The 12,748-nt window shown below is 34.9% G+C and overlaps 1 protein-coding gene across 1 annotated transcript in view; it reads right to left on the bottom strand.

Moving 5' to 3' along the window:
- The window catches only part of ARMC3 (armadillo repeat containing 3), a 65,892-nt gene that overhangs the window by 30,748 nt on the left and 22,396 nt on the right, over positions 1-12,748 (bottom strand). The window contains exons 5-11 of the mRNA XM_069776866.1: positions 12,586-12,711; positions 10,739-10,807; positions 10,238-10,413; positions 8,716-8,910; positions 7,728-7,911; positions 1,818-1,970; positions 1,588-1,693 (exon numbers count right to left, since the gene is read on the bottom strand). Of these exons, the coding sequence (XP_069632967.1) occupies positions 1,588-1,693; positions 1,818-1,970; positions 7,728-7,911; positions 8,716-8,910; positions 10,238-10,413; positions 10,739-10,807; positions 12,586-12,711 (1,009 nt within the window). The remainder of the gene's footprint in view (positions 1-1,587; positions 1,694-1,817; positions 1,971-7,727; positions 7,912-8,715; positions 8,911-10,237; positions 10,414-10,738; positions 10,808-12,585; positions 12,712-12,748) is intronic.

Genomic DNA, 12,748 nt, shown 5'->3' with positions numbered 1-12,748 from the left:
TCAGTGAGCTGGAACTATACCAATTTGTATCAGCTGAGGGTTCAACTCTGTATATTCATTTATAGATCCTAGTCACACTTGGACCCTTCTATGACTTATTAATGGTTTTGATTTAGAAATGAAGCTTTGAAGTAATTATATAGTCACATGGCATTCATCCAATATACATATTTAATGTAAATTATTGCTTCCTGATTTTCACAGAAGACCTGTGATTAGATTATTTGGTGCTTCCATATTGTGCTTGGAGCTGGTTTGCAAAGAGAGAGAAGTATATGTAAGTCACCTTTACAATTTCCTTACTCTGCCCAGCAAGAAACAAATATGGACTCCATTATAATGCAGAGGAACAGAGACAGCTATTTCCCTGCCTGAGGTCTCAGAGAATTGTTCTAGCAGTTGAGCTAAACAATGTCCTGACTATCTCCTTGGCAAAAGAAACTGAATGAGTTGGCATAAGCTGCTATACCAACTCCAAACTCTCCAGAGATTCCCTTTTCACAATGTGAAACCTCAAAGGGCTGTGCTATGAAAAACAGCTGTAGCGGAGCTGAAAGTTTGACCCCTAGACTCCAGTACTGTGCTCTTTTTATGTGTGTATGACTCCCACTGACACCAACTGAAGAGTCGTGCACATGAGGAGAGCAGAATATCAGACAAAACCATCTACTATGTGAATCTGAGAACAGAATATTATTCTCTTATGTCAAATTATGGCTCCATCTGGTAACATTAAGTGAATACTGGTGACTATTAGGGCTGAATCAATAAATTGAAACAAATAATTTATTTGGTGAGTTATTTTACTTTTTCACTTCAAAGAATGCCTGTGAATGGATTACAACTTCCTTAAGTATATTCCAGGAAACTTTTAAGGAATTTTATTTTATGGTTTGTTAGCTACATGTGATTGCTCATATACGTCAGACTGCTCTGTTTCTTTTCCCTGAACAGAACTTTTAATAGAGTTGGGATAACAGAACTCTGCAACTGACAGTAGAATTTAGTTGATACAATTATTTTGGAACTTATAGTCAGCTAGCCATCCTTTGTTAGTTATTTTGGATACTGAAGTTACGCTACTTTTCTTTTAGAGAATGCACTAAGAGCATTCTCTATTACTTGAGAAACAATAAAATAAGAAAGACAACACCAATATTCAGAATATCTGAGTGCTATCTCCCTTAAATAAGCCATAAATGTTGCACAAACCATCAAATTTTGAAGGATACCTTACTGATTTTGAAATCTCAAAAAAAAGCCCACATCGAGTGCCTTAGTTTACAAGGCATACTTTCCTCATATGTTCCCTTCAAAACATGATTTATAGCTCTGCTTTCATTACATCTGCTTCATACCTTTCCTTGATAAAGCAAACGTTAGTAGAGATAGCATAACTCTTGTAACACCAATGAGAACCAGCCTATTCCAGATGACTCATAAGCACCAAAAAGTGCCTTACAGTCAAATTCAAACAGACCTGCCTTGTAGGATAAGGACAAGATGGGGCATTCTTTAAAAGTCAAAATATTATCACTTGTGTTCAGATTAGTGCTTTAAATAATAATTTAATTATTGCAGACTCACCTTGCATTACTAGGACTGGCTGCTGTCAAATTAGCTAATGCTGTCACTGCAGCTTCTTTTACCTCTTCATTGTCACTGCTTAGCAACTGTACTAGCTGGGGAATCCCTTTGAAAGAAATAATTGTATACATGAACTGTTAAATAAACCATGGTAGTCTGCAAAATTATAATATGCTCCTTATAAAAGGAAAGGCACATATTCTCAGTTCATCCCTTCCCACCTTACTTACCCTGGAGTCTAAATGCACGTTTGCTAGCTAAATTTTCACACATGGCAGAAATTGCTTGGGCAGCAGCAATTTTAACTCCATCATTATCAGTTTCCAGAAGGTTTATGAGACACTTCTCAACCTCTTCCTCATTTAAGATTTTTCTATTTTCAGCTTTAAATGAAAAAGAATAATAGCATTAATCTGCATTAATTTTCCAAATCAGTGAAAGGACATGAATTTGATTTCATATAGTTGTTTCCAACATAACACAACACTTGCTTTTGATACCATGGAAATGGAAATATTTTGGTAACAGAGGCACCAGCAATTAAGAAATGTGCACAAAGGACCTGATTCAAAACCCATTAGACTTCAGTGAACTCTAAATCTGCAGAATGCGTACAGGCTTGATGAAAACAGCTTTTCCAATTCAACAGATCATACTTACTCAGGATCATGCTTAACTTCGGTTTATGCTAACAAAGTCCAAATGCATAACACTGAAGAACATACTACTATAATGTACAATTGAACTTGGTGGGGTACCAGTTAACATAGTACAATAGCCAAAAAAAGAATTTTAAATTCTGCACAGCTTGCAGTTCTTCATTAATTCACGCTTTGCAGAGAATTTCAATTTTGTATTTTAGCCTGGTGACACAGGGTTCACTGCTGACCTACACTGCAACAATCGGCAGCAGCTAGGGAAGGACACAGATGTTCCCTTCCTCTACACAAGTAACAACATACAGTGTCTACAAAGTATCTACAGACATCTGACAATTAGACTAATAAACTCACTTGCCCTAAAATGGATGAGATCATAAGTGCAGGTAGGTGTTTGTTACAAAGAGCCCAGAGTGAAACTTTCTCAGCTAGAAAGGCACTGGACAGCATGGAAGTTCTACAGTTATGAGGGTCAATAAACATTTAACCATATGCATACCTTAAAGCAGATTAATTACATGCTTGAAGTTATATCTACATGGTAAAATTGTCTAATGTATCAAAGAAATTCAGGAACTGAGAAGTCAGTAGGACTTCGACACATTTGAAAATTTTACCAGTGCTTACTAATGCTTTGAGGGATCATTCCCTTATTTGGACTGTTGTCTTACAAAGAAAAAGTTTAAAAAGGAAAGAAAAGTAAGTATTCTTTTAAATAAAACTGAATCTGTAGTGAATAAAAGTAACCAACTAGAAGACCACAAAGCCAATGAAAATAAAGTTTGATTGAAAATATAGTTACAGCAGAAATGATGCAATGCATGTACATGAGAATGTATGCCATTTTCTCCTCTCTAGCTCAATTTTAAAAATTTTAAGACTCATCAGAGATACACAATAGAAATCACAAAGCAAAAGATGCAACAAATAAGTCAGAGAGGATTTTAAGCATCAGCAGAACCTTGGCCACAACCTTGATGCATATCAGTCAGCTCTCGAGGCCTTAATTGGGATTACAGACTGTTTTGACAAGTAATCAAGTATGCCGCTGGCCTGTTGCTTGCCAAAGTAGTCCATAATCCCTAATAATGATCTTTAGAGGTTCTTCATGCCTCAGTAATTTGGTTCTTGTACAGCAAGTTACTTACTACTATACAGATTTTCTTAAAAATTATTCTTGCTTTTAAAGGCAGTTGTGATGATGGGTAAGCATTTCATTCTAAAGATAATTTATGTCTCTATGAAATAATAATAATAATATGAATAATTCATTTGAATGAGTGAAAATAGTGATCTAAAGTATTTTAAATGGAATAAAGAATTTTCCAATAATGTGGAAAAACAGATTTCGGATTTGAATTTACAGTAAAGAGTATGCACCTATATTTAGCTAGCTAGACAGATGAAAATTATTAATATTTTAAGATTCAGGTGCCAATTCTATTTAAAGGATGAATATTTTCTGCTGATCCTCTCTCTGTTTGTATGAGTTGTTTCCTTTACTATAGAAAAGAAAGAATGCACGACTGAAAAGCGTCCTTTGTACTTAAGTACTTCTCATGTCAGTGCCAACATCATTGTCGTGGTTTAACCCCAGCCAGCAACTAAGCACCACGCAGCCGCTCACTCACTCCCCCCCATCCCACTGGATGGGGGAGAAAATCGGGAAAAGAAGTAAAACTCGTGGGTTGAGATAAGAGTGGTTTAATAGAACAGAAAAGAAGAAACTAGTAATGATAATGATAACACTAATAAAATGACAACAGTAGTAATAAAAGGATTGGAATGTACAAATGATGCGCAGGGCAATTGCTCATCACCCGCTGACCGACACCCAGCCAGTCCCCGAGCGGCGATTCCCTGCCCCCCACTTCCCAGTTCCTAAACTAGATGGGACGTCCCATGGTATGGAATACACTGTTGGCCAGTTTGGGTCAGGTGCCCTGGCTGGGCATGAGAAGCTGAAAAATCCTTGACTATAGTCTAAACACTACTGAGCAACAACTGAAAACATCAGTGTTATCAACATTCTTCACATACTGAACTCAAAACATGGCACTGTACCAGCTACTAGGAAGACAGTTAACTCTATCCCAGCTGAAACCAGGACAATCATATTTATAGTGATGAATTTCTTGACCCCCAAGTAATTTGAATACATTGATTTAACATGAAGTAAAATACTCAGGCACACCCAACTAAAAGAGTTTGGAGTACTAACACTTCTGTCCAGTTTTTCATGGACCCCATCATGAGCCAACCTTTTCAATATAGTTTCCTATTTCCCCTTCTTATCCTAAAATCATGATCAGAGTTCTCCTGGATTACCTGTTCAGCTCACTGTCATCACCTTATGGAATTATTTATACCAATTTCAAATGAAAAAAAAATTAATGTTAACTACTATCCTGACCTCTCACTGATCTTGAGTTGAGATAAATAAACCCCCAGATAAATAAAAACCTGTGTTATGAAAAAGCATATGTTAATCAGGCTACAGAGCATGTTTAGTATGCTCCCTTTTGAAAGGATTTGCATTTAGATACACATAAAGAACAGGGAGAGCTTTAAACCAGATGTTTGGTAGAGTGAGGCCAAACTTGAGTGAGCGTGACCATCACTTTCTCCATACACACTCCATAGCATTTTGTTGTTGCTGGTGTGTCTGGCATTGTCAGGGGAAAGTCAGACCCTCCTTAATCAACAGTCCAGATAATCCACTCACAGATATTCAATAATTTATAGCATTAAATTATATTTTGCATTCTGAAATGACTGCATTATTTGCTGGGCAAGGAGGGAATCACAGTAAAATTCACCACTGTAATTCTGAGCATACAAAATAAAACCTTTGATAAATTAATATATTAAATTAAAAATTATGATACAGAACGAAACAAATTTTCAGGGGCAAATGGATAATGATTATGTATAGAAATATGATCAATTTTAATTTACTTAAACAGAGCAGCATTCTAAAGATGCTACTTAAAATTGAATATAGAGTTTTTACCATGTAATTTATTCTGATATTGAGAATAGCTCGTAAGGGATACATCTGTCTTGTAAGAACAACAACAAAAAGTTACAGGAATCCCTTTCCAAAGGGCTGAAAGGGACATAAACCAAAACTGTTTCCTATGATCACATCTATCAGGAAAAAACCAAAACTAAATTCCATCTGTCAACAATAATAATTTCAAAACAAGATACTGCTGTATACTCAGCTGCCAGGATTAAAAAAACCAGATAGACACATGTTCTGTCATAGCAGAAGTAAGTTTTTCATTTCAATGAAAAGCAGTAATTTTTTTCTCAACTATGCAGGACATGTTGGAAAATTGCAACCACAATTATCAAACCTGAAGAATGTGAACTACTGTATGGCTGTTGCAAATTTAATGAAGAAGTCATAAAAGAACTTAGAGCTGTGTTGTATTATATTGTATTTACATCAAGGCAAGTATTAGTATAGTAGTACACATTAGTGTTGCAGTTTGGATAGGCTGTTTTGTGTGTTTACAACCAGAACCCAAACAAACAAACAAGAACTGCAAAGATTTCTGTTTTCTTTTTGCACTTGAAGTATTCTTATAATGGCCCCAAAACAGCTTTTCTTTCCGCTGGAAGGCTGAATTTAGACCAGTAGCTCTATGTATCTGAAATAAATTCAATACTTCTGGGGCCATGTTGAGCAGCAGGTTTACTGGACTGTGTTTTCCACTGCACCAGTACAACATGTTGCCCTTTGTCTAACTGGTTGTCACCAAAATTCTACAGCTTGGAAGCAAATATTTTAAATCTTCTTTTGATCTATTCTCCCAGCTTGCTGCATCCATACCAACTGTCATAAGCTGAAGAAGAGAGCAAAGCTTTATAATGAAACCACATTGACTCCATTTGTAAAGAAGTATGACAAGAAGATGCATCTTCACTGACGGTAACATCCCATGATATAAGATCATAGGCAGTACTGTAATACATTATGTGTAGTTCTTGCCACCGTGCTTTAAAAATGTTGTGTTCAGACATGCTTCTACTAACAGCTGCTAAAATATTAGGACACAAAAACTGAAAAAGGTGTGAAAGAGGAAAAGAAGGCTATGCTTATTTGAAAATAAATATGAAAAAGGAGTAAGATGCAGTAGAAAGTAGTAGGAGCAAATATAAATCTGCTTAGCATACTACTTACAAGCCTGTCACAGGACTATAAAAATGACACTGACAGTCCTAAGTAGCATAATAAAATAACAATACAGGAAAATACACAAAGAAAATACTGGCATAAGAAGGTTCCTTCCTATCTTTGATACCTAAACATTAATGAAAATAATTTTCACTGACTTGCAAAGCTTCCAGTAGATAATGATAAAAGCATAGAGAAACCCACAGAATACTAGGAAAGGTAGATTCCACTCTTTTCATGTATCATTTGCAATCCAAATAATTACAAATATTCAGAACATCAAACTAAGGAAGGTGAGAAAAGAATTGGAAAGATAGGATGGGGAGAGAAGAAAGGAGGTCAGAAATACTGTAGAAAGGAGAGATTATTTTAGCCATGTATTAAATTAGATAACATATTTGTAAAATACACATAAATTAAAGCCATGATTCAACTACAAGATGATAGAAATATGAATGAAATATTTAAGCTCTACTGTCATAGTTACCGTTATCAAAATCCCTTGACAGAATTAAAATCTTCTATAGACAGAAGTATGTTATTTCTTACATTGCATTTTGTTACATAGCACTACTAGGCATATGCTGCAACTCAGAAGCCAATGTATAGAAGGAATTTCAAATGTAGACTTATTTAAAGAGTGTCCTTGTGGGCAAAAATGATGAGCATGTTCGCCTAATTCAGAATTCCTTGGTGAATTAAAGGAAAGTGTATAAAAAAGAACTATAGGATGAATAATTATAAAAAGATGACAAAGAAATTATTTAACTCCACTGGGAATATTAATCTGCAAGCCATCTGAAGGGCTTTTTTTCATGTCCCTGTTAAAGGAATTTGTATTTGAAATTGCCTGACATTTAGACGAGCAGTTGTATGCAAAAGGAAGTAAGCTTGCAATTAAGTCTTAACTGAGAGCAATGAGAAATAGTGCCAGCAAAGGTGGCTTAAGATGGCAGTTACCTGCCATCACTAAACAAAAGATAAAAATCATATTTTCAGAGCTCCTTTTTGCTTTTTGAGGACAGCATTTTGCAATAATATATTACATTTAAAAATAAATTAAGGCAAAATCTTAACATTTTCTTATATATATATGTGTGTGTGTATATATATATATATATATGTAGCTTAGCATCCAATTGCTGCTCTGATTGGCAAGATTCATCACTGCAATTCATTCTTGCCAGTGTTTTCCTCAGCACAAGTACTACCCTCAACCAGGTAAAAGCCTCATTCTGGATGAAAATTTACTTCATAAACAGATTCATGTCCATGGATTTTAAAAAGTCACATACAGTCATAAGCTGCTTTGGTAATTGCCTTTGCTGCATTCTTCTGAATATCGGGAACAGTAGAGACTCCTACAAGTGAAAGTAGCTTTTTAAGGCCTCCTGTCTGCTGAATCAGTTGCAGAGTACACACATCTTCAAGACAATTTCCCAACACTGCAAGAGCTTCCACATGTAGATCGCTGAATTCCTAATAAAGAAAAAACCCCAAACAAATAACCTTCAAATCAGGATTAAAGTATCTTTGGCTTTTAACTTTGTAGGATAATTGTCATAACTTTCTTTCGGACAGTTTATTCATACTGCAAAGTACATCTTTTCATACTCATTTTTTTTGTATAATTTCTTTGATGTGCCTTAGGGTGCAACAAAATTTATCAAAAACAGTAAAAACCCTAGAAGTTTCTCATTATATCAAAGTGGGTTAGGCAGGTATTCAGAAAGGACCGGTCATCTTAAAGTTTCAAAAACTTCACAAATTTCTCTATGCATTATATTTCTCATGGTGACATCTGAACTCAAGAAGCACTAAAATGAGTCTCACAATAACATAAACAATGACATTTCCAAGGTAGGAAATTATATTTAAGGCCATTGATATAAAAATAAATTCAGAAAAAAGGATCAGTGTTCAAACTAGGAACCAGCACCAGAGTTCAGCATATAATCAAAAATTTTGAGAAAACATCATATAAAAAGCTATATAGTGAATTTTTCTGATATTTACAACAGTTTGAGAAATGGACAGTAAATGTAAAACAGTATTACTAATAGCAATAAAGCAATAAAACAAATACAAACATTTTGGTGAATCCCTTTGCTCCCTTTCTTAGCAAGCTAGGTATCCTAGCTTATTCTATTTCTATCATCGTTAGCTCCAAGAAAGGAGCTCTTTCTTCTTTTATCCCTCTTCTATAACATGAACAATATTTCCGATTAGTCATACAAACATTAGCAGCAAGAACAAAAAATTTTTAAGGCAAGTAAACTGTACATTGATTTCCAGTATCTTCAGAAGACAATCTAATCCTTTATTTTCTCCCAGTATTATCCTGGTTTCTCTGTCTTTGCTAATTACTTCTAAGGTTTTAAGGGCTAACAACTGAATAACTGGGTATTCAGATTTCAGTAGTTCCAGCAAGGGTGGAATTACATTCAGTGCACGAACGGCAGCACGGCTTTGAAAATCCTGCAGCAAAATATCCAACAAAGAATGTTAGTGATAGAGAATATAACAGTACATCAATTCCTGACTTTATGGAAAGAACACCAAAAAACTGATTTCAAACATGCAAAAATGAATCAATATTCCAGAGCTTCCAGTTCTGAAGATTTCTTTCTTTTCAGCTAAGAATCAAACTTAATATAATCAAGACCCACCAACCTTAAATTCCAGTTTTTTTGCATGACTGAAGTATACACTACAGAATCTAGTCCCAAGGAAGCCTATTTACTCTTGTTTTTGCCATGTTTGTCTCAACATACATGTTTCTTTGAGAAAGTTTTTTAAATTTAGTTTCAACATTTTTATTTTCCTCAGTGGGGGGGAAATAGTTTTTGCACTCTACTGTGGTTGCCTGGTTATATCTTCTTTTGTTTTAGTAATTATAAAATGACAATTTGAAATTTCAACTTTAAACAGTGTATATGCAGCTTAATAAAAAGACAGTAGTAGATTATATTAAAATAGAAAAAAATAAATAAATTACAATTTGCTTTTAAATAGCTTATTGCACATGTGCAGCATGCAATTATCCTTATCAATATAAGCAAGCACCAGGTGCAGTTATCCAGATATACCCTGCAACAAAGACAGCGAGATAGTAAAAAAGGAGAAAGAGTAAAATGTGATTCTGAATAGACATGCTCTGATGCCCCAAAAGAGATAGAGTTATAAACTGAATTCATTATTGAATTGATTCGCTTAAGCCATGGAAGAGAACTGCCATACAAATGCACCATTCTTTTGCTAAGCAGCATATGGATGACATTAGTACTGAGTGTGAAAGTAGCCAATAACAAATCTATTCCTCCCAGTATGGAAAGTAGCTGTCGACAGCATTCACCTACCTAACATTAAAAAGATGTTCAAAATTGTGACTATGGACTTTCTGGCCAAAACAAGGCACAATACAATTGCTAGTTCTTTAATTTACAGGATTATTCCAATGTTTTGGATAGACAAGTTATAACTCTCATTACAGAGAGTTTCTTGTTTTCCAACTAAGAAAACAAATTCATATTTAATTAAAAAATTCTGAATCTGATTCTGATCTCTCTTACATTGCTGTACAGTATTCATAATTGCATTAAGTTCAACAGAATTAGAGTCAAATCAGCTATATTCGTAACTAATGTAACAATCAAGGACTTGGGTGTAATGTTTTCAAATACACTTATGAACACTGGGGAGTAAAGGATCAAATATTTTAAAATTATTAACCCCACAGAGGATGGCAGGGGTCAGGGGGAAGTGCTTATCTGCCTCTGTAATTTAAAACAACAAAAAACTTTACCTGCACCAGGAGGTATATACATTCAGCTGAATTCTTCTTAACATCAGGATCAGGGCTACTTAGCAGTCTGATAAGTGGTTCTAATCCACCTTGCTCAAATATTTGTACTTTCGTAGTATATTCGACAGCCATATGTGCTAGACAGAGAGTAGCAAATTCATGGATAACTACATCTTCTATGAGGAAAAAAAAGAAATATTTTGATTAAGTTTTATTCAGCATAGTATATGTTCACTAATCCAGTGGTTTAAAATATTATTTGAAGTCAATAAACAATAGCTGACATCTCCTGATATCTCCATAAACATAGAGCTCCTTCTGTACAACATAACACTACTCAGTGAGTAACAGAGCAACTCCTATAAAAGCAATTACCTATTTAACATGTAGTATGACAAATCGTAAATTACAAGGAAGATTTTATTAAATTGACTTATCAAATGGCAATCATAAATTATTTCTGAGTGTACTTTTGCACAAGGAATGAATACTGCAAGCTACCTTCCAGTGCCAGCTGTGATATAAGTGAATTTGTGACATCCAGTTCCCTCAGTAACTTCTTGACATCATCTACAATGAAATAAATACAAACATGAAGTCTTTTGTTTGTCAGTCTTGGTGGCTGAGTAAAGAAACAGATTCTGCTCCAAGGGAAATGTACTTATGGTTACTCCCTAAGTAATAAAAAGATTTGACTGGGAATGACACACAACCGAAGTTATACCAAGATCATAATGGGCCAAGAAAACATAGAGGAGATTTTCAAGTACCAGGTGATATTCTTTGACATTTGATATATATGAAGTTCCTCAGTACTTCATTGAAACTTTATTCAAAATACTTGCATCTAGCAGGTTCTGATTAAATATTGCGCAGTTCTAGTTGTCAAAGAAGTCATACCCCAGTAGTTAAAATTATTTGTGGTTAAAATTATCAAACTAAAAGCAATCCTTCCACTAGTTAATTTTCAAGCCATCACTTTCTAATTTCACGCCAACACAGCCCACACTAAAAATATGAATTATATAGGTCTTTTTAAAGTCACAGTAAATACTTTCAGAACGCGTTTTTATTGTTGTCAGTGGCAAACTAGCAAAACCACAACCACTGGATAGAATAACGAAAAAACATTTTTTGGGACAGACTTCATGTGATCTTACAGGGCTGTGTTGTTACTATCAACACATTACAGTGTTGAAATGTAAGAAAAAAGGTATGAGTTGAATTTAGTTTTAAAGCAAAAAACAATTAAGATGTGAATATGAATGGAAGATGTTCAGTCATTCAATTCCACGTATGTGCAGCAGTGTTGGAAGCCAAGGCCTGAAGGGAGTAACTATATGCTAGTGTCGAGTTGAAAGTAAGGTAAACAGTGTAAGGTCCAGTGCAACATGAAAAGCAGGTAGCAGTTGATGAAAAGACTTAAATAGTGGTTAGGATACCACCGTGGAAGACAACTGTGTATAACATGTACCAAAATAAGACCTGATTAATTATATTAATTAGCTGTAGGTTTATAAAGCAATGTAAAAATAACAGCCACTGAAACTCCACCTTACACCACTTAATCTTTCATCTTCAGGTATGTCTACCTACAACTCACTGCAGCTTGACCATCTGGCACTACTCAGCCACCCAGCATGGATGTTAATACATCCATCCTCACCTTATAAAAAGGTACAAGAAAATCTGCATATACTGTGGTTAAATCATTTAATAATGGTATGGCTACAGTAGATACATTACCTTGCTATGAATGTAGTGTCTCTGAGAGAGATTCAAGACTACTTGAATTTCACTAGCTCAGATACAGATAACAAAACATTTACAGCAGCACTGACTTGCCAAAGAAGCTGGGTAAATATACATGCCAATGCTTCATAGTTCAGGGCTTTTTTTGCCATCAGTACTTGAGTTAGCTACTTTAAATTTAACACATTTTCTCCCTTATCACTGTAGTTACCCTAATGCCTCAAGTAACAACTGATATTTAAACATAGCATTTTCTGTAGATGATAAATACTACTTTATCCTTCTCTTCCAACTTTTGTAAAAGAGATGCGTGTGTCAGGTCCACATCGGCAGGCATCTTGTGTAGTCAGGTTCTCCCTGATAGACATAATTCCAGTATTAAACTGTTTCAATTTGGCCCCATCAAAAAAAAAAAAAAAAAAGGGTTGGAGGAAAATTAACTTGTAATTCTTTTTCAAAATCAGTGGAGTTCACTCTAGCTGAATTTGTTCCTTTATTCTGGGCCATTAACACAGGATTTTTTCACATGGGCCACCTATTGCTTTGATGACCACACTCATACATATTGAAAAATATTTAAAAATTGAAACTCTTACGATTAGAAGCCATGATGCCAAATACCATGATGGCATTTCTGCGTACAATTGGATTTTCATGTGAGATGAGTTTATACAGATGTTCCACTGCTCCAAGACCAAGAAGCGTCATTTTGTTTTCATCACCTGAAGAGTATTTAGGTTAGAAGTTCCATAAAAACGC

This window comes from Haliaeetus albicilla, chromosome 2 (assembly GCF_947461875.1).
Source record: "Haliaeetus albicilla chromosome 2, bHalAlb1.1, whole genome shotgun sequence".
NCBI classification, from domain to species: domain Eukaryota; kingdom Metazoa; phylum Chordata; class Aves; order Accipitriformes; family Accipitridae; genus Haliaeetus; species Haliaeetus albicilla.
Note: the sequence above shows the minus strand (reverse complement) of the source record. Positions and strands in the feature narration are given on the sequence as shown.